At 33.0% G+C, this 23,685-nt stretch overlaps 1 protein-coding gene across 1 annotated transcript in view; it reads left to right on the top strand.

The window, feature by feature from the left end:
* Positions 1 to 22,762, top strand: part of CD226 (CD226 molecule) — an 86,558-nt gene extending 63,796 nt beyond the window's left edge. Inside the window, exons 4-6 of the mRNA XM_012541571.3 lie at positions 15,696 to 15,792; positions 17,802 to 17,844; positions 21,905 to 22,762. Coding sequence (XP_012397025.1) covers positions 15,696 to 15,792; positions 17,802 to 17,844; positions 21,905 to 22,015 — 251 coding nt within the window. The 3' untranslated portion in view covers positions 22,016 to 22,762. The remainder of the gene's footprint in view (positions 1 to 15,695; positions 15,793 to 17,801; positions 17,845 to 21,904) is intronic.
* Positions 22,763 to 23,685: the final 923 nt, after the last annotated feature.

Below are 23,685 nucleotides of genomic sequence, written 5' to 3'. Positions count from 1 at the left end.
TTTCCTCAGACTCACTCTTACCATGTGAGCAAGTCCCTTAACTTCTCTGTGCAGCTGTTTCTTCATCTATAAAATGAGTCAATTGGATTGTCACTTCAATGATTCCTTCTAATATAACAGTAGAGAATAAATTGGATTATAATTAATAGAAGTAAGATAATTAGAGGAAAAAGAGGAAAAAAACTCTATATGTTCTAAAATATTTATAGCAGCTTTGTTTGTGGTAGCAAAGAACTGAAACTTGTGAGAATATTATATACAGTAACAACAATATTGTTTTAAGAATAATTTTTAGTGGCTAATTCATTCTATTATAGATATCTAAATTAACTATAATGGACATATAAAGAAAGTCTTTATCTGCATTCAGAGAAAGGACTGATAAACAGAAGTATATATAGAATGGTATGTGTATGTGGGGGTGTATGTATACACACATACCCACATACATGTGCACACACATATATGTATATATACATAAATGTATTGCACATAAACATATAGTTCTGTCTAATGTTAGCCATTTCTAGAATGAGGAGAGTAACAATCCAGGTGCTAAAGTAGCTACACAGTTATCCATAACATGTCAGAAAACATTAAGGAAGACCTTTAGGATACCAGTTAGGTCTATTGTGAAGGAATTTTGTGAGACAAGTGTGAGAAATGATCATGACTCAATGAAATAATCAAAAAGTAGCAGTTCAGTCCAGTAGTAGGACCAGGACTGCCATTCTCTTAGGGTAGAGAACTTATTCTTCAATCAAAAAAATGATCTTCAATCATTATTGATCTTCTATTTTGAGTACAATAGAATTGAAATTACTTTATTCTAAAATACTAGTTGTTTAGGATAATTGGGACAGTAATTTGTGTTATAGCTGTTCTGGGTATGTTTTTAAAGTGAAATATATGTACATAAATCCCAATCCTCAACGCCTAAACAAAGCAAGTCCCTCAAATATCTTACCTCTTAATTGTCTTCTTTAGTATTTAATTCAGCAACAAGATTGTTTTCAAGACTGATTTTCCAAACTACCAAATCCAAGATCAATCTTAAGATATAATGAGGTAACTTCTTTTAGAAATCTCGGCTGTCACTTTAATAAGGAGATCACATTTATCGTTTGGCTCTATGGGATAGTCTGGCCAACTGTCCTTTGTAATTACTACCAAAGAAACCTTATTTCTGATAACCATGCATTGATCTTCTTGTTTGTAGATCTTTTTGGAAGAGTACACAATAAACAATTTCCTCTTTACTTTAGAAAAATGATTAACAATTGGTCAAAACAGGAAATTCAATGCTCCATCTCAAGTCTGTAATTGATGTTAACACCTTATAGGAAAGCTGCAGGAAAAAAATGAGATAAAAATATACAGTTATGATTAGAGGAGGAAGAAAGGTTCAAATAAAATTTGCACTTGCCAGGACAAGTGGCAGATATAGTAGCTTGAAATTATGTCCAGGAAAGAGTGTATCTATAAAGGGAAGTTGGGGACACATTAGCTATTCTAGCTGTTTTTCAGTGGAAGAAAAATATCATCTTCATCATAATCATTATTATTAATTCAACCAACCCAATGAAAAGCTATGATTTAAGAAACTACCTTTTGGCTTCCTTTGTCTGTTATTCAACTTATTGTAGTTCTTAAAATGGAAGAGTTCAATTCAATTTAATTTGAAATGTATTTTTAAAAACCCATTATATACCAAGCACTGTTAGGTGCTGGGAGTCCAAAGACAAAAATGAGTGGAATCAACTTGTCCTTAAGGAATTTTCATTGTTTTGGTGGGTTTTAATATGACTAGTGTTATTCTCTACTGACAACAATGATACTTCTTTCTCCCTACTGACAATATGAGGAGGCTTATATTAAAGAATACAGTGCTTTCACTAAGACCTAATTAGTCCAAACTTCTTCAATATATCTTTATAGTTAGTTACCTGAAGTCATAAAAAATGCCAGATATGTGGAATCTAGTGCTATCAAACTGGGTATATTTCAGAAAAACATATGAGTCACTCTGTCCTTTATCAGCTCTTGCCCTGATGACCAAATATATTTCTTTATGGAGAAAGAGTATTTTCCAGAGAAGTTAAGTTTCTCTGTATCCTTGTTGCATATCGTTGTTATTAGAGCAATGTGTATCTCCCTCCCACACCTTTTTTTTTTTAATTAATGGTTCAGTGCTTCATTTCTTCCTAGCACTGAACCTGAATTAAGAGAAAACTGGAATTAGACTAATGCTTTTGACAAAGGATAAAACACACACACACACACACACACACACACACACACACGCACACACATATATTTGTAAATACAAAGTAATAATTGGATTGTGTAATTGAAATTTCTTTCAAGTATGAGCTGACCAAGCTGGTCCCTGAGATTTGTTCTCTTAAATCCCTAAAATCTGTAATACAAAGTAATTTTCAGAAAGGGGGCACTAACTACTAGGGAGATTGGGAAAGACTTCCTATAGAATTTGTCACCTGAACTAATTTTTGAAGGAATATATGTATTTTAAGGCTCAGAGGGAAAGAAGGAATTTTAGATAATAGAGAATACACACACATGTATATTTTTACAAACACATATTTCATATATATATATGAAAATACTTGAAACAGGTTATAGAACTTTTGTTCTTTTGTCCTTTTATTTTTGTGGCTGGCTCTGCTTTCATTTTGTGGCGATTTTCTGTCTATTTGTGGAGGAAATCTGGAAAGCCTGGTAACTTCTGATCAAATGTCCTCATTGCCTTTGGGTAAATGATAATACCAATTCCTTGATCTGATTCTCTAAAGAGAAGTTTTGGACCATCTTTTTGTTTAAAAGCAACTTTCTCCTTCTGATTTTATTCAAAATGAAAAACATAAAGATTGACACAATTTAATTCTTCTAATATTGTGTTTCCTTGTTCATCAGACAAGAATAACACATTTAGAGTTCCAATGTTTAATCTAAATTTTACAGACCATCTAAAGACTATGTCATTATTTTAACATCTTTGGCAATTTTTTTATGACACTTTTGCCATTATCATTACAGGAGCAGAAAGATCTATATAAGACTGAGGTTAATTTTGTATTTTTCTTTTATATAAACATAGTCATAATTAATGGCTTCATTACCAAGTATCTAGTCTACTGGCAATGAGTCTATTTATGCTTAGATAAAGTGGTCCTTAGAAACAGTCTCAAAGGGTACATTTCAGTACCATTCTTGCATAGTAATACCTGCTTGACCATATGCTTAGCTGGCATGGTCTTTGAGAATCCAAAGTCACTTCTATGCCATGATGAAACCCTGTAGGTTTCATCAAAAGTAGGAATTTTGGGAAAAGTCACATTATATTACTTTTTTATATAAATACATACCTGAGACAGACATTCATAAAATTATTGGAGAAAAAATTCAGGTGCCAGCCTGCCATTGTCCAAATAATTGCCATGTGGGCTGAAGTTTTTAAGCGCCAGTTCACAAAAGCTTCTGGCTATTCACCAGGCAAAGAAAAAAATTGTAATAAACTATCAAGCTTGATTTTAAATCCTAGCGCCATCATTTTTTCCTTCTCTTTTTCTTCAGATTGATGACTATTTTCTGTTTTTCCCCTCAACTGCTTAGTGCTCTTCCTCTTAAATTATATTGTATTTAACTATATTTATAAGTATTTATTCTATATTTGTTCATATATGACCTTATTTCTCTCCCATTAGAATATAAGCTTTTTAGATATAAAGATGATTTCATTTATTTCATTGTATCCCCAGCATCTAAAACAATATCTAACACATAGCAAATATTCAATAAAAGACTGTTGATTAATTTATTGATGAGAATTATGTTTTGAAGCTCTTTAGAAGAACATTGGTTGCTGTTTACTTAGAAGACAGATTAAATTTAGATGCTATTGTCATAATTTTCCTAAATATCATTTCTGTTCCCTAGTAGCTACTTCCTGAGAAACAAGGAAAGGTTTTTGAAACACAAAGGATATGAAATTGATTTGTGCAAAGAAGTTGACCTTTCAAATCTCAGAATAACATTAACATAATGAGATACACTAGCTATGTATTTCATCTTTACAGATAAGTTCAACAAATCATCAGGGTCACCAATATTTTCACTAGGCTAAAAAACTGTCACTTATCTTATTCATTTATCAATGTCATACCCTTCTCTTATCAAGGTTAAGGAAAATCCTCTATTACTTCACTCTTAGCTTACTGAAAAATCCTGAATAAAAAGATACTAGTGATAGAATTTTTTTCTTCACATTGATATTTGTGTGTGTGTGTGTGTGTGTGTGTGTGTGTGTGTGTGTTTGTGTATGTGTACACGATATCTATAATTTGTGCATGGTAGAGATATAGCATGAAGCTCCTTGATTGAGATAATGTTTTATCTTGGTGTGCTGAATCAGGTAATAACAATTCCCCAAAGTGTCCTAATATCAGAGACTAGTTAATGTCTAATACTAGTTTAATTGAAGAGGTTTATCTCTATCTAGGACACAGAAGAAAAAAAAGTGGGAGCATTTAATCAAATATAGATTCTAGTTGCCTTATTTTTCCTATTATTAATGGATTCCAATATTTTTATGTATTTGCTTTTTCTGTATCTTTTTGTGAAATGTTTAATATAACAATTTAGTATGTTTTAAAGATTCTCAAGTTGTGGATTATGATCCTATATTGGATCACGTAACTGAATGTGGGAGTTGTGAAATGATTATTATCAGGAAATGTTTGATTTGTATATCTATTTTATATATGTGTATGCTAAAGGTAGCATAAAATTTCTTGGGTGAAAAGGAGTCATGAGAGGAAAAAGTTTTAAAAGCCTAGTATTATAAAGTCCCACTATGGTCCCCTTTCTTGCATATTGTCTTCCTTCCCTTTCTTCCCACCCCTCAGGACTAGTGAGAAGATAAACATCCCTAAATTTTGTTCAAACAAAAACTACACTGATATTGGAGTTCTAAATTACTTGACTTATTTTCTATGGCTCTGGGAAACGATAGACCTTACTGATTGTTGCTGCTCACCTTGTGCTAGGAACATTTCCATCAAGGGCCTGTCTTAAGGGTTTATACTTCAACCATAGATGCTTATGATGGGCATAAATTTCATTTGTAAAGTCATTGTCTAGGAGCTAATTATTAATTTATGTATTTACTGAAGGTTCAAATTTTTTCAACCATATTAATATTTTTGGAAGGGAGGGAAAATAGTGGCTTTATGGTTCAAGACACTTTTGTCCTCCTATGAATCAAGACAGCTCTGAGATGTAGTAAGAGTGCCCTGGCTAATCAACATGAAGCAATTGCTAGAACTAGGAAATAAATTCTCTTCCCTCCAGAGTAGGGTTTAAGTGTTGTTTTTATTCTACCCAGAGTCTCTTGGAGGTACTTGGGAAAAAGGAATGTCATGAACTATTGATTAACATCCAGAACAGCCATGTGAACTTGATTGCTTTTGCATTTCTATCTGCCCTAGGTCTACTGAATTGCTTGGGGAGATGGCAGTCTGGTTCCTAAGGTCTTGTAACTCCCTTGTAAGGTAGCAAAGACAAAATGAGGGGAAAATGAGAAGTAATTTTGCTTTTTTTTGATTAATCAGAATAGGTTAGAAAAAATTAAAGGGTTAATACACTTAATTTCTTCAGTGACTGATCCTGTGAATTTCTTTTCTAACAAACCTATCTTTTATTTGGATGTAATATTTGTTTTTCTTAGAAAAAGTTTGGGGAAAATTCTCTCCACTTTGATATTTTAATATCGAATATGCAGAAAGTCATCATAATCTTTTATATACTGAACATTTATTTGAAGAATTGAAGTACTTTAACCAAAATGACTTATTTTTTCACATTAGTTTTTGGAAATTTGCAATTAGTGTGTTTGTGATTTCACATTATCTGGGTTCAATACTCAGTATGCCTGTATCTTGCCCCCCATTCTCACAATGTAATCATTCCATTTTTTTCAGTGATATATTTCCTGGGTGCTCTTCTCTTTTTTCTCTATATGGGCTCATTTATTGATCTCATCAATTCCTATTATGGTATTTCTATACTGTCCATTTATTGATTTCATCAATTCCAATTATGGTGTATCTATGCAAATGATTCTCAAAACTATATAGTTAGCCTTTGTCTTTCTCCTGAGCTATAGTCATACATCACCAATTGTCTCTAGGACATCTTGAAATTGATGTCCTATACACATCTGAAACTCCATGTATTCAAAACAGAACTAATTATCTTTTCCCCCAAATCCTTCCCTTTGCTGAAAATTCCCTATTACCGTTGAAGGTATGATCATTTTCGGTCACCTGTGCTTGAAACCTCAGTGTCATCCTTGAATCTTTACTCTCACTTACCCCACAAATCCAATCTGTTACCAAATCTTATTGCTTCTAATTTCACAACTTCTTTCATATACATCCTTTTCTCTCCATTCACATAGTCCTTGTAAATTCTTGCCTGGATTATTGCAATAGGAATCTAAGTGGTCTCTCTGCCTCAATTCTCTTTTTCCTCTGGTCTGTCCTTTGCTTTTAAGTAAGATGGATTTATTTCAAGGACAAGTTTGACTTTGTAACTCTGCTCAATGAATTTCAGTAGCTCCTTATTACCTCCAGGATCAAAAACTGCTGGCTTTTAAAACCTTTTCCTTTGTAATCTGGTCCCTTCCTATTTTTTACCACCTTTTTGCTTCACTGTGTTCATACACTCTTCAATATATCTACACCAGTTTTTTCAATGCTGTGAAATGACATTTCTCCTATCTCCATGCCTTTGGATTGACTATCCCTTTTATAGAATGGTCTGGCTTTCTTCAAGTTTCAGTACAGCCTTTTAAGATTATTTTTCATCTTCTCTCTCTATATATATATTATATATACTTACATTTATCCATATTGTCTCTTCTGTTAGAATGTATATTACTTGATGGCAAGAGTAGTAGTGCTTTGCTTTTCATTATACCCCCACCACTTAACACGATATCTAGTACGTAATAATTACTTAATAAAGATTTATTGACTGACTAAGGATTGTCTCCTCATACATAAATCATTCTTTATAATATGTTGCACTCTAGTTATAATGTCTTCTATTGTTTTTTGAGATCATGGTGATATAAGATTTGCAAACATATAACATCCAGGGAAAATATTGCCATTAAAAATATGAGCTCCTGTGGAAGTAGGAAGGATTATTGATAAAATACTGTATAGTTTTTTAAATAACACTGAGTCTAGTATTTTTCACCTATTACATGATTGGTCTAGCTAATAATTGTCCACATGCAAAACTTATATAAAATAAATAAACTCACTAGATTGTCTATTTAACCATGTTGTAACATGGTCAATCTGAATCTGCTTTTTTTTTATGTGAATGTTTAAGATTGATCCAGTAAATTTTTTCTTTTTTTTTTAAACTTTTCTTTTTTTTTCTTTTTTTGATTTTTGATTTAAAAAGGGGGAGGAGGGACAGAAGAGGTGTCATTTTATCTAATCCAAGCTGCACATCCCAATCCTCCCATAGGTGGTGAAGGATAAGGAGAATATATGTGAGGATGATATGTCAAGTGAGAGGATGGTTCACATGCTAGAAGCAGAGCTCATAAGTTTGTCAGTAAGGTCACTGAAGAAGCTTTATTACAATCTGGGGTATAGTACAATTAGTACAATGACATCTGTGTATGGCACTATTTGATGAAGCCTTTAATTGATAAGCATTATGACAGATACCTCTGTGTTTAGCTGGAGACAGGAAAATCTGAGTTCAAATTTGGCCCTAAACACCTATTGGCTATGTGACCCCCCCAAAAAAAATTACTTAACTTTTGTTAGCTTTAATTCACAGAAGAAAAAAATGGCAAACCACTCCAGTATCTTTATTTTCCATCTTATTTTATTTTATCTTGATTCTACTTATTTTCCATCTTTTTCTCTGTTGCAGAGATAGGAAATGTCCAGTTCGCAAGCGATACAAGGCTCTTAAAATCAGTTAGTCTGGTCCTGCCAAGGCAACTGCTGATGACAACAACTTTCCAGTGCTTGAGTTCTTTAAGTGGATAATTTTGTAAGGCCAGCAAATGATGTTATAAATATTCAAATGCCTCTGTATCAACCATTCTTCATATATTGCTTTAGTTAGCATTCATATATAGAGGCTAATTGTGTCTGACTGGTTAATTGATATCAATTAATAATCATTGGATAGAACACAATTATGGGGCCTTTAAAATTATAACTTTAAGGAAAAAAACCCTCCATTCCATCAGGGAGTGGCAGCCATATTCTGTAGTTCTGACCAGCCAGTTGAAATGGGAAAATGAAGGTTTGGGATAGTTTCTCCAGACTGTATGTTTTTCTTATATGGATGTGTATATTTGGTAGTCTCAACTTTCATTCCCACTTCAGCATCTGATAGCAAGTGCCATATCTGCCTTTTTCAGGGGTTATGAAGATAAAGCTCAAATGTAGTGTTCCATTATTGTGACAAATGAAAGTAGATTAGCTTACAAATTCTGGAAAATGTCACAATTTACTGTATGTTCGGTTCTCTTAATTTTATCTGTAAATGTTATGGAGATGATCTCACTTAGCTGGCTCTCACTCCTATCTCTCTCTTGTCTCATTTCCCCCTTGGTTCTTTTTCCTAATTTTGTGAGTCATCCTCCTCCTTTAATATTTTACAAATGAGCGGAGGGTTGCTTTGATTGCTATTTCTCCTGCACAGATTACATTTACAGACTTAGCTTTGGGGGGGGGGAGCTCCTCATTGTGGCAATTATTTTTGAACCAGTTAAACTTCTCTAAAGAATAATAATAGTCTACTTTTTTCCATTTCCCATTTTTCAGAGTTAACAGTACATTTAAACATTGATTGGATTGGAGCTACTGTGATCTGTGATCTTGCATAGTCTTTTCTTCTAATTTGGTATTGATTTTAACCTTAGCTCTACACAATTGATGATAATACAACTTCACACAGACTGGGCAAGTCACTCTTGAAATGACTCCTGTGTCTGTAACAAGTTGTCTTTTTTTTTTTTTTTTTAGATAAGATACTTGATTTTTTTTCTTTCTTTCCTTTTGTTTTTGTCTGTATCATGTATCTCAGTCCTTACCATGTCCAGAGCTTTCTAATTATATTCATTAAAAAAAATGGTCTTCATGTACAGATGCAAAACTTCTGATTATTCTAATAGTTATTGGCTTCTTTTTTGTCTTGATTCTGAATCACATATTATAATATAAGATTGCCATTTTCCCTTTTATTTTGAAGTCATTGAGTCCCAAGCAATGTATGAACTTGGTTTAGATAATCTTGTCAAATTTCTTATAATTGCACATTTGGCTCATCCTCTGCAACATCTGGTAGTCTGTGAGTCAAGTAATTATAAATAATTTGTTAATCTCTTCTTATGAATCAGTCATTAGCCTAGGTATTGGGAATGCAACAGCAATAGTGACATATTTCTTGTTTCACCCCTTTTGTTGGAGACAATATACACATATATGCAAAGTATATGCAAAATACATACAAATATAGTTTTCTGGGGGTAAGTGTAGCAATTTGGGAAGTAGTAAAGATCTCACGGAGGCTCCAGTATTTGATATAACCTTTAAAAGAAAGAAGAAATTTTGAGAAGCAGAGGTTAGGGGAGAATATGTTCTAGACTTGGGGGAATAGCCTGGGAAAAGCACAGAAATGGAATATCTGTATGTATGTATGTATGTATCTTCCTATATAATACTTACCTTACCTCCTTAACAAGTCTGTAAATTATATAAGGGTGAGAGTTAGCTATTAATCTTTTTTGAACACTCCAGAGGGGCAGTTAGGTGAGTGTGATAAATAGCAGCAGGTCTGGAGTCAGGAAGACTCATTTTCCAAAATTCAAATTGACCTCACATCTTACTAGCTGTGTGACCCTGGACAAGTCACTTAACCTTGTTTGCCTCAGTTCTTCATCTGTAAAATGATCTGGGGGACTGAATGGCAAACCTCTTCAGAAGCTTTGGCAAGAATGCCTTCAGTGGGGTCACATAGAGCTAGAAATGGTTGAAAAATGATCAAACAACAACATATACTCCAGAGTTTCCAGAACAATGCTTACCACAAAGTAGCTACTCAAATTGTATCTTTCAAATGAATGAAAATCTGTCATCACATCTTTTAAAAAAAAGTTATTTTGGAAATATCGGCAAAGAAAATAGCTTGCATAAGTCCTCAATATCCATGCATTCTCTGCCTCCTTCTCCTTCCCTTCTCAATTATCAAATTCTTCTGGTTACCAGGCTGAGTTTCTGTTCCTGCAACTTCATCTTTTGGCATCCACAGCATTTAGGATAAGATTTAGGGGGTTCCTTTATTTAGGGAAGTTCTAGCATGAAATGTTACATTGTTATGATGGCCTGAGAATAGGAAAGGATAGATCCCATTTGGAAGTGGCAAGAGGTGACATTAAAACCACTTTTGAGGAGCTTGTCCTTATTTTGAAACAGTAACTTTTGTTTATTTGTTCCTTGTCTATACTTCTATCCCACAGTGAAAACCTCTCACAACACAATGACATATATATATATATATATATTTCCTGTTTTTGCTTATTAGAGATAGAACAAATTAAAAAACAAAAACAAAGGATCTGTTCTTGTTTACCAAATTTCTAAGTGCAACATTATAAAACAAAAAGAAAATTCAAAACATTAGTTTTTATTTTCATGAAAAATAAAAAGAAAGTAGCAGCTAGTTGTACAGTGGATACAGTCCTGAATTAAGGAGAACCTGAATTCAAATTTGACCTCAGATACTTAATGCCGCTTTGCTGCGTAACACTGGGCAAGACATTTAACCCCAACTCCCTCTGCAAAAAAAAAAAAAAAAAAAAAAAAAAAAAGAAAGAAAGAAAAATCAGCTTAGTTGATTAAGAATGCAAAGCAATAAATGCCCAACATGCTGAAATGAAGAGAATCAGAAGAAATTAGGATTTTTTCAAGTGCCAAAAAGTGGGTGATAAAAATAAAATCTGGAAGCCATTAGGCATATATGTAACCATTAATATAATGGTACAGCTTTCTAGAAGGAAAGGAAATTTGTTTGAGAGTTATTACTCTTTAGAAGCTTCCACTTGGGGCACACTTGCTGCCTGACAGGAGCTTACTTTAAGATTTTGCAAAATTGCTTGTCCAAAGGTAAAATGATAATAATAATGCTTTACATGTCTATAGCAATCTACCCTTTGTAAAAATACTTTCATGTATATTATCTCAGAAGATCATTTGAACATTTCTAAACAGTAGGAAGGAAAATTTGTCAAATCTCTAACAGATGGAAAAACTGAAACACAGTGAATAACAGGACTCCCGTTAAGGTCAAGTAGTTAGCAGTAATGCTGAAGCTCAGGTTTTTTGACTCCTTGTCCTGCATCCTTTTCATGATGAGATTAAGCAAAGAAAGGAAAAGTCTGTTCAAATTTATCATCATCTGTTCAAATTACATGGTTTTCCATATAATGGAGCTTCCTTAAGCAAAGTTTTGTTTGCATATAACAAAACACAAAAAGATTTAATTTTCATCTAGCAGTGAGGTGATTGCAATGAATACAACAGTGGGTCTGGGATCAAAAAGATCTGAGTTTAAATATGATCTCAGACTACTTAGACCTTTTATGTGATTTTGGGCAAATCTTTAACTTCTTTTTGTCTCAATTTCCTCATCTGTAAAATGGAGAAAATTGTAACGCCTACCTCCCAGGGTTGTTATAAGGATCAAATAAGATAATTGTAAAGTGATTAGTATAGTACCTGGAATATAGTGAATATTTTATAAATATTAGCTATTATTGTATTATTATTCACCTTTGTGTTATTTTGACAGTGACTTTTACCAAAAAAAGGTATCATAATTGTTTGAAGAAAATGGCACAATGTTTTTGGGATTTCTTTCTTATTTGGTGAAAGGAGGGAAAAAACACCCTAATTCTTTATTTGAAAAAAACAATATTGAATCCTAGTTTTGCTACTTACTATCTCTATGATTTGTTTGTGTTTCTTATTTGTTAAAAGGAGGGAAACAAACAAACAAACTCTTTATTTGAAAGACCCAAATTTGAATACTAGTTTTGCTACTTATTATCTCTATGATCTTGGAAAAGTTACTTAATCATGTGAGAACTAAATTTCTTTAGTTTTATAATAAGGAGGCTATACTAGATGCTCATTAAGACCTCTTCCACTTCTAAATCTCATTGCTGAAACCAACAACTTCATCCAAGAGAGAGTACAATCTACCTTTGACTTAACAGATAAATCTCAAGGAATTATATAAATTATATAGACATTAAATGACTTGCCCAGGATCACATAGTGGGATATGGAAATTTAACCCAGGTCCTCTAATTTTGAAAAGCAATCCTCATACTTTTATTTTATATATATATGTATTTTTTTCTTTTTTAAGATTTTTATTTTCCCAAATAGATGCAAAGATAATTTTCAACATTAACCTTTGCCTTAACCTTAAGTTCCAAAATTTTCTCCCTACTTTCTCCTGACCCCTCCCACAAACAGCAACCAATCAATATAGGTTAAACATGTGCAATTCTTCTCAACACATTTCCATATTCATGTTGCACATGAAAAATCAGATCAAAAGGGGAAAGAAGAAAAACATGAGAAAAACCAAGCAAACAAATAATGACAAAAAAGGGTGAAAATAATATAATTTGATACATCTTCAGAGCCCATAGTTCTCTCTCTGGATGTGCTTGGCTCTTTCCATCAGAAGTAGGTTAGAACTGCCTTGAATCACATCATTGTTGAAAAGAGCCACGTCCATCAGAGTTGATCATCACATAATCTTCTTGTTGCTGTGTTCAATGTTCTCTTGGTTCTGATCACTTAACTTAGCATCAGTTCATGTAAGTCTTTCCAGGTTTTTCTGAAATCAGCCTACTTAACATTTTTCTTATAGAACAATAATATTCAATTACTTTTATATATCATAACTTATTCAGCCATTCTCCAACTGATGGGCATCCACTCAATTTCTAGTCCCTTGCCACTACAAAAAGGGTTGCTATAAATATTTTTATACATTGGATCCTTTTCCCTCTTTTATAATCTCTTTGGGATACAAATCCAATAGAGACATTGCTGGATCAAAGGATATGCACAGTTTGATAGTGCTTTGGCATAGTTCCAAATGGTTAACTCATTTCACAACTCCACCAAAAATGTTTTAATATTCTAGTTTTCCCATATCCTCTCCAATATTTATCATTACTTTTCTTATCATCTTAGCCAAACTGAGAGATTTGAAGTGGTACCATAAAATTGTCTTAATGTATATTCTTCTAATCAATAGTGATTTAGAATATTTTTTTCATATGACTAGACATAGCTTTAATTTCATTGTCTGAAAATTGTTCATCTTCTTTGACCATCTATTAATTGGAGAATGACTTGTATTCTTATAAATTTGAGTCAATCCTCTATATATTTTAGAAATGGGATTTTTATCAGAAGAACTGGATGCAAAAATTTCCCTCCAGCTTTCTGCTTTCCTTCTAATCTTGGCTGCATTGGTGTTGTTTGTACAAAACCTTTTTAATGTAATGAAAAATATCCACTTTGCTTTAATAATGTTCTTCAGTTTTTCTTTGGCCATAATTTTTTCCCTTTTCCACAGATATGAGACATAAAATATCTCTTGTTCTCCTAATTTGCTAATAGTATCACCCTTTATATCTAAATTATAAATCCATTTTGACTTTATGTATAAGGTGTTAAATATTGGTCAATGCCTAAATTTTGCCGTATTATTTTCCAGTTTTCCCAGCAAATTTTGTCAAATAGTGAGTTTTTATTTCAGGAGCTGGAGTCTTTGGGTTTATGAAACACTAGATTACTATAGTCATCAACTATTGTGTCTTGGGAATCTAACCTATTCCACTGATTTTCTACTCTATGAAATCTGATACAAGTAGGCTACTTTCCTTTGCATTTTTTCACAATTTCCTTAAAATTCTTGACCTTTTTTTCTTCCAGATGAATTTTGTTATCTTTTCTAATTTTATAAAGTAATTTCTTGGAAGTTTGATTGGTATGACTCTGAATAAGTAGATTAATTTAGGTTGAATTGCCATTTTTATTATATTACCTCAGTCTAACTATGAACATGTGATGTTCTTCCAATTGTTTAGATTTAATGTTATTTGTGTGAAGTGTTTTGTAATTGTGTGAAGTGTATTTGTGTGCAGTATAAATTATCCTGACTTTGTATTGGCATGTAGATTCCCAATATTTTATATTGTCTATAGTTATTCTAAATAAGTTCTTTTTCTATCTCTTGCTCTTGGATTTTATTGGTAACATATAGAAATGCCAATGATTTATGTGGGTTTATTTTATATCCTGAAACTTTGTTAAAATTATTAATTGTTTCTAGGAATTTTTTAGTTGACTCTCTAGGATTCTCTAAGTATACCATCATATCATCTGTAAAGAGTGATCATTTTGTTTCCTTGTTACCTATTCTAATTCCTTCAAAAATTTTTTCTTCTCTTATTATTAAAGCTAACATTTCTAGTACAATATTGAATAGTAGTGGTGATAATGGGCAACCTTTTCCAACACTAGTCTAATTGGGAATGTTTCTAATTTATCCTTATTACATATGCTTGCTAATGGTTTTATATAGATGCTACTTATCATTTTAAGAAAACTATTTATTCTTATGCTCTTTAGTACTTTTAATAAGAATGGGTATTTGAACCCAGGTTTTCTTAACACAAAATTCACCAATCTATATTTACAATGTAACAATATTAAAATAATTGACAATTAATAACAAGCAAACTATATCTATTTAGAGGCAGCTAAGTGGTTCAGTAACTAGAATTCTGGGCCTGAGTCAGGAAGAGGTGAGTTCAGATTGACTTCAATCATGCATTAGTTATATCGCCCTGGGTAAATCACTTGATCTCTGTTTTAGTCTACTAGAGAAGGAAATGGAAAACCACTCCAGTATCTTGATCAAGAAAACCCTATATGGGATCATGAAGAGTCATATATGATCACATCTGGAAGCAATGTGAAGGACACAAAATTTCTTATCAACTTCAGTATGATTTTACTCAATATATTGTTTTGTTCATTTGTTTGTTTTTGTTTTTGTTTTTTGTTGTTTTTTTTTTTTTTGCTTACAAACATATAGCCACTGAAGGCAGTTTGTGCACCTAGGCTTGTGCGTTTGAGGCAATTGAGTGACAGTGTATACAACAGTGGACTTAGAGTCAGAAAGATCTGAGTTTAAATTTCACCTAAAACACTCATTAGCTGTAGTAGCCTGGGCAAGTCACTTAATCTTTGTTTGCCTTAATCTATTAGAGAAGGAAATGGAAAATTTGAATTTAGATCTTGCTCATCTTTACTAGTAGTGTGATTCTGGGTAAATATTTGATATTTCTGCCTCAGTTTCCTCATCCTTAAAATGAAGATAATAATAGTACCTACCTCACAGTGCTGTTGTGAGGATCAAATGTGATAACATGTGTAAAACACCTTACAAATCTTAAAGTGTTACAAGAGTATTAGCTATTTTGCATAAATTGGTTTGTGCATAGTTTTCTTTCTAAATCCCCTGCATTGTTCTTTTTCCAGCAAAAACAGACCATCAGATTGTTTTTTTCATAGCTGGAGGGGCAGCTTCAGTCTTAATTCTTGTGATATTTATCATCGTCATCTGTTATTATTGCAGGTGAGTATATTTGCTAATCAAAAGCCTTGTCTGTACCAAGTCTGGTGTTAGAATAACTATCTCATATATTAATAGTTTGTCAAAGTTCCTTAGATGCTATCTTTTTTTTTTCACTGTTCCTACATATTCTGTTAGATATGGGGGATGGGGAAATGAAGGAGAACAGCAGTGGATAGTAATAGTGAAAAAAAATTCTCAATTAGCAAGTTTAATAATTCGAGTTAAGATTTGGCAGTCTGCCCAGACTTACTTGATCTTTTGTGTCCTAAGTAAATTACTGATGGAAACCATGTCTTTTTGCTTTCTTCTGCCTGTCCTGGGCTCAATGGTGTTCAGGACATTTCTTGAAGTTACATTTCTTGAGTCAAGGTGATTGAGGAAGAGGAAAGGAGAGAATAGGAAATGGGCATTAATTAGTGGTAGGAGTTTTTGTTTAAACTTTTGGAATATTATAGCAGAAAAAACCTAGTTTTCCCTTCTAGACTTAAGGGTCAGCTGGTCATGTGATGCTCTACATGTAAATGCTAAAATTATTCAGATAAGGAAGGAGGGGAACCCCGGGGAAGTTTAGTAATTTACCTTTTTTTTTTTTTTTTTTTGGCAAAGCAATTGGAGTTAAGTGACTTGTCTTTTCTAATAGCCCCTTCTAATTGCTCTTCTATTTTAATAGCAACACATCACATTTACACAGGAAGTTAACAAGTTTGTGAGTTTTTATCCCCATTTTATAGATAAGGAAATTGAGGTTTAGAGTATTCTGAGATCAAACTTCTTGTAAGTGTTAGAGCTGTGTTTTGAACATGATGTTCCTGACTTTTTAGTCCAGAGCTCTTTTAAGTATTATATCAGTTTTCTTCCTATAAGCCATTCATTCCTCAAACAGATTTTTGACATTTCTAAGAAAGGAATACCCTCTTTTGGCAATTTTGCTCCTTCTCACATCTAAAATAAATTCTGTATATGCATTTTCTGTTTTATTCTTCTCAGGTGGGATGAAAAATAAGTAGTCACTATTTCTCTGTAATACAGATATAATAATTACACCAGTGAAAAGAACTCCCTGATGAGCACATACTAATACAGGGCAGTATCCTTTTTCAGATTATATTCTTAGAGAGCTCCTTAGAGAACAGAGAGTAACTTGCTTTGAGTCACACAACTAATATGTATTAAATATGGGACATGAATTCAGTTCTTCATGACTTCAGTGTTGGTTTTCTATATGCTGCTCCTTCTTTCTATGTAATAAGCCAATGTATACCCCAAATAGTTACTTATGCTGTTGAAGCCACTTGCTATTTTATTGTTTTCTCTTTTCTTTACTAATCCACTATTGTGTTTTTCTCTTTCAAGGTCAATAAATATTTGTTGAATTGAAACATTTATTAATCAATTCTCCCTGTATTACTACCTATAGCATGAGACTTATATGGGAATAACATGAACACCTTTTACAATAGTGTAGAGATTATTCTCTTATGTTCATAGGAGAATGACTTGTGACCAGGTATAGGAAGTTGGCAGATGCTATTAATGGCAGGTATGAATTGCAGGAAGGTAGCAAGGCTAGATTAATTAGTGATAGCAATTGAAAATTCCTCATAAAGGCTTCTATAAATTAATCACATAAATACTCCTATATTCAGAAGGCCACTTGGATACTGGACATGGAGTTGGCCTTAGAACCAAAAGATTTAGGTTTAAATCCAGATCTAATAGCAAGGGGCACATTACTCAATTTCTCAATGTTCTAGGCAGCTGTCAATGACGACAAGTTTCAGAAATGTTGCTTACATTAGTAGAGGAAGTTTCATTATTTTGGAGATTTCTATATCAGATCAGAGATGCAAATCTATCTTTATTTGTAATATAGTAAGATAAGACACCAGAAGAATTATGAAATATCAAGACTGAATGATCAGGAGACTAAAAGAAGAGATTAAATTGTTTTAAGACTAGATCATATACTAGGACTTGTGCTAACAACTTTGTTGAATGTGGATTTCCAGGAGGAAGAGAGTGTCTAAGGCACTGTGGGATACTCAGATTCAGGTAAGATTTCTCAAGGATACATTTATTTTGGACATTATTCTTATAGTAATTTTTTCTGGTAGTAATAGTAATAGTAATCTTTTCTTTTTCTTTTCTTATTATTGAGTTGATATGAAAAATACTTTTTACAGTTACAAATGTTAATTTTATTCCTAAATGAATTGCTAATGACCCCAAATGACTTTCAGCTAATCTTTATCTAGCTTCAAATACCCAAATACTTGATTTTTTTTGATATTTTAAAATTGGTTTCCTAATACTGATAATCTTTTATGACCTATTTTGTTACATTAATATTAACAAAGAAATAATTGCTGTTTGATATTAATAATACATTTTCACTAAAAATAAAAAAAATGTTCTGTAATCATGCATAAGAAAAGTAGAGACAGTGTGTCACACAGAAAGAACTCTAGACTCACAGTTAGAAAATTTGGTTTGCAAGTCTCTTCTCTGTTAGTTACCAGCTGTGTGCATGTATATGGGACTTGAATTTAGTTCTTCCTAATGTCAGTACTGGATTTCTATATGCTGCTCCTTCTTTCTATATAATAACTCACTATATACCCCAAATAATTACTTATACTGTTGAAGCCACTTGCTATTTTTTTTTCCTTTCCCCATTATTGTTTTCTCTTTTCTTTGCTAATCCACTATTGTGTTTTTCTACTTCAAGGTCAGTAAATATTTATTGAATTGAAACATTTATTAAACAATTCTCCCAGCATTACTACCTGTAGCATGAGACAATAATATATGGGAATAACATGGACACCTTTTACAATAGTGTAGAGCTCATCCTCATATATTCATAGGAGTGTGTGTGTGTGTGTGTGTGTGTGTGGGTACAGGAGAATCACTTAGATCCTTCATTTATAAATAAGGGTATTAATATTCACATATCTTAAGTCACAAGCTTGTAGTGAAAGGCCTATATAAAAGTTATTTGATATATTACTGGACTAGATGCTTTCAGATTGATAAATTCTCCTGGGTGTAAATTATAGCTTTAAAAAGTTAGGTTCTTTTCCAGTTTTCTCAGTATTTAAAAAATTCCTTTCTATTATTCCTAATTGAATAGAATTTTACCAGAGACTAAGGGTAGAGACTAATCCTTAATTACATTAGATTTGCAGCACTTGGGAAAAATTTTTCTTGTTTAAAGATATGTATGTTGATTGATATCTGTAGTCTCTCTTCCTGGGAGGAGGAGGATGGTGACTTATTTGAGGTAAGAAGTTCTGAGCTCCAGTAGGACTAAAAGCCAATCAACCAATTCATGCTAAGTAAGCTTAACATCAAAATCATTAGTTCCTAGGAGTAATAGAGAGGCAAACTGGCCCAATTTGGAAAAATGATGCATGTTAAAATGTTCCTAGTGGGACAATATTAGGACTGGTCCATGAGTGACCTCTGATCTAGCATTCATATTCATTCTTTGTCTCTCTCTGTATCTTTATGTAATTATACCATTTCTATCTCTATTATCTATCTATCTGTCTGCCTTTGTGTCTAAAAGACAATTTAAATAAATGATAAACAGTCTGCAATAGGATAGGATATGACAAGAAATTTCTCTTTTTAAAGATAGCAACAGCTCATTGCTCTCTGTTCCTTTAGCATATATAAAGCTTTTGAAATACTTTTGCTATAGAGTGGAGGTTGGGTGGCACATCAGTTGGATTTATCTCTGGAAGTCAGCGAAGTTTGATTATACATCTACACAGTGATAATTTGTTTCAGGGACATTTCTTGACCTTTGAAAGCAGATCAGAGAGGTTATCAGAAAAAAATAGAACCAAAATGATTTAAAGATTTCCAGCAGGAATACAATTTGGCTTCTTTGAGACACTAGGGAAATGTTAAGTGTTATTCAAAATTAATTAGTTATTTAATGCTAGCTGCTATGTCTATCCCATCACCACCTACTCTCTGACTTGTGAATTCTATTTCTTTGTCTTTGGCAATGCCCAATAAGGTAACCTATAATGGAAGTCTACAAAAAATACCCCAAACTAAAAACTGAAGAATGCAATAAAACTTGATCATTTACTTGAACTCAAAAAAAATACTTTCTAAACTGCTTTAGAAAATAATTTTTCTCATTTACCTAAAAAAATAGGCCAATGTAACATATTTATGTATCATTTTCTCTTGCACACACATATACACATATAAACTTTCTTCATAGCCCAGTGTGCTGTATTAAAATGCAAATAACTTAATCTTCATTTTATAAATGAGGAAAATGAGGCTCAACTGGTTAATGTGACTTGCTTAGAATTACATGGCTATAAACTGACAGAGACAGGACTCAATTTAAGATCTATCTGATCCAAGGCCAGTCCTCTTTCCATGTTTCCTCTTTTTGCTTTATATGTTATTTATAATAAATAGAAAGTGACATGAAGATTTGACTTAGTTATTCTAATAAATCAGTCCAAAAATGTTTCACAATTGAGAAAAAAAGTATTGTTATCACTTGAATTACTAGATTGACAATATGGATAACTTGAAACAGTTTAAAATATCTTGTTAAATTTCAGCCTAAATGAAAAATGACCTGAAACACCATCAGAAACTAAAGTCATCACATATAATCCATCATTTTGCTTGCTTGGTAAATTAAAAGAAAATTTAGTAGAAGTAATTTTGTCATTTGCTGTCCTGAGATAAGTGTTAGAAGTGCTGATGTGTTTCTGGGCTATATCTAACTTTGTTAATTTTCATATATTGTTTATAAAACATCTAAAATGAAAGAAAACACTGTTTTTTTTAAATTTAAATAATTTGAATAGAGAAAGTTAGAGCCACTCTTTGAGTTTTTAAAGGAAGGGATTGAGGGAAAAAAATTTAAATGCTACATGAACAATTAGAGATGGGAAAAATATGACAAGAGCCATCTTACTATGCAGAGAGTCACAGAAAGTGGGGGAACTCTGGGTAAGGTATAAGACCCTTCAGCCCAGAGGGAACCTGCTGACAGTGTCTGGTTTGGCTCCCCATCTTCTTTGGTGCCTCTCACCCTTCCTGAGAAGTCAGGGAGGGTGTGACAACTGTGTTCTACTTAAAGCAAGGGATACTTACAGTAAGAGGCATTAATATATCTATAGCAGTGTGCTGTGGTGATGTAATGCTACTATAGTACTGCACAGTGTGCTGTGGTGATGTGGTGATGCAATGGTTCTATAGTTGGCACATGCTCAATGTGCTGTAGTGATGGAATCCTACTAAGGTATTTAGGGGCTGAAAGGACTTGAAATAAATGGACTCCATCTTTGACCATCCTTGTGGGTCTCCTGCCTCCTTCACTCCTCTATTAAGACCAAGGACTGAGGCTGGTCTTGAGATCCTCTAGAGAGCTAGTCTGGAGGGTATATTTTGGTACCCCAGAGTTGAGGCTATAGAAAATAGAAAATATAGTATATTTTGGCACCCCAATTTGGGGCTATAGAAAGCACATTACATTAATATCCAAACTAAACTCAAATACTGAGGGGAAAGATTACTTTCTACCTGTAGTCTCAATTCCTTGGTGCATAGAAAGGTTACCCAGGGTCACACAGTGCATATCACAGGTGAGATTTGAACTCTGGTCTTCTTGATCTACTCTCTAGCCACTATACCAAGCTGCCATTTTAGTGTTTATAGAAGAACTAAAGGCCATTTTACCATTTATGGGTTTTTCTTTTATTTTACTATGCTGAAAGACTTCTTTCTGTTTTCTAATTCACTCTGTCCTTTCCAAGGGACAAGATCATAGAGTTAAAAGTGGAAGGGATGTTAGAGATCACCAACTCCTCAATTTATTGACAGCTCAGACATCTTGCTGCATTTCACTTCATGCTTAAGCTTTCATACTAGGAATGTATTTTCATGTAGAACTTCATTGTGGATACTCTTAATGAAAATGCCTTGTAGAGTCAGTTGTTATGGAGTTTGGCATCTTATGCTGACAGTGGGTGAAGGCCATCAGAGCTCATGTATCATCTGCATTTCTTGTAAATACTGAAATGGAAGCACTTACTTTTCTGAAATTCTTTCCCCCTTCTTTTTCTAGCCATCTAAAAACTACACCAGAAGTGAGGTTCCTGACCATTCTCAAGACAACCAAGAAGAGGATATTTATGTCAACTATCCTATCTTCTCTCAAAAACCAACTGCAAGATAGCAACTCTTCAATTTGAGCCAAGCAAACACATGAAGTCAAATGCAAATTGTCTTTAGAGATTTCTGCCTTTGTATTTACAGAACTATACTAGATTGAATTTACTTTGTCTTATACAAAGAAGATTACATAAATATTATCATTTGATTGAGGATATTCAGAATTATCTGAGCAATTATAAAATAAGTGGGGGGGTAGAGAGGCAGGGTGACCTCCCATTGACTATCCCTCTCCTTTCCAAAAACCATTGCAATGGTTTAGTTAGAGTCACTCCAAAGACTTGGAGCCTTGTATTGCTGAAAGTGGAATGAATTGATTATTGAAAGAAGTGGAGAGTATCTGAGGTAGTCTTTCCTTCCTTTCTCTTTCTGTAACTCCTGTTCTCCATCTCAAATATTAACCTTTTTTTCATTCCACCATTATAATTTCTTTTTTGTGGGGATTTTCTTTGTTCCCACATTGACTGTCAACTAAAACAAGAATAGGACATTGGTGATTAGATATGTGGTAAGGAAGTCACCAAATACAAACTTTTTTACTCTTTGCCTAGAGCAAAATGACTGCCTCTTCTGGTTTCTAACCTTAAATCTATTCCAGGCCTATTGATTAGAATAAAATGAGAAGTATGTGGAAAAAAAAAAAGAAAAACAACAAAAATGTCATATTTGGCTTGAGTTATTGTACAGTCATATCACTTATGTCCAACTTTTTGTGTCAACATTTGGGGTTTTCTTGGTAAAGATACTGGAGTAGTTTGCATTTCTTCCCCAGCTCATTTTATATGGGAGGAACTAAGGCAAACAGGGATAAGTGACTTGCCCATGGTCACATAGCTGGTAATTGTTTAAGGTCAGATTTGAACTCAGAAAGAGCTTTCTTGTTCCAGGCTCAACACTCTATCTACTATGCCATCTAGCTACTATACTTAATTGTATAACACTTATTGTAAACAAGTTGTAAAACACAACATATTTATTCTTAATTTCTGAAAGATACAATTCATTTCACTCAAAGGTAGAGTTAAATTCTACAGATATTTTAAGCCTAGGGCAGGCCATTTGGCAAAATAGAGAAAAATACACTCTCTTAGGTTGCTTATAGGACACAAGTATTATAATTTCTTGCTATAAACATTTCAATTTAAAATATTTTTGGCTTTAAATTATTTTATAAGCAAAGCATTAAAATTGTTCTTTAGGCTAGGAAAATTATTGTTTATTTCTTCTTACTCAGAAAGTGAAGTGGCATGTAATCAGTGTTCATTTTATACAAATTAAGGGAAACAGTGTAGTACAATGGGAAAAACCATAGATTTGTGAATCAAAGTTTAATTTAGTTGAAACCCAGAGACCTTGTCCAAAGTCATACATTAGATAATGTATGATCTTGGGCAAGGTCTCTGGGTTTCAATTTCCTCATTTCTAAAATAAGATTGTTAATGACTTCTAGGATTCTTCCACCTTGAAATCTCTTATCATGTCTCTACATATGTCAAGGGATACATATGTTCTCTGTTGAGTAGATCCCAAGATTATTATTATAGAATAGGTCATGATCAACAGTCAATAAACATTTATTAAATGCTTACTATGTACACTGTGCTAAACACTGGAGATACAAATGAGAAGAAAGTTCTTGTCTTCAGGATGCTTACAATTTAATAAGAACTAAAC

Source organism: Sarcophilus harrisii, chromosome 1, assembly GCF_902635505.1.
Source record: "Sarcophilus harrisii chromosome 1, mSarHar1.11, whole genome shotgun sequence".
NCBI lineage: Eukaryota > Metazoa > Chordata > Mammalia > Dasyuromorphia > Dasyuridae > Sarcophilus > Sarcophilus harrisii.
This window is presented reverse-complemented; position numbering and strand designations above follow the sequence as displayed.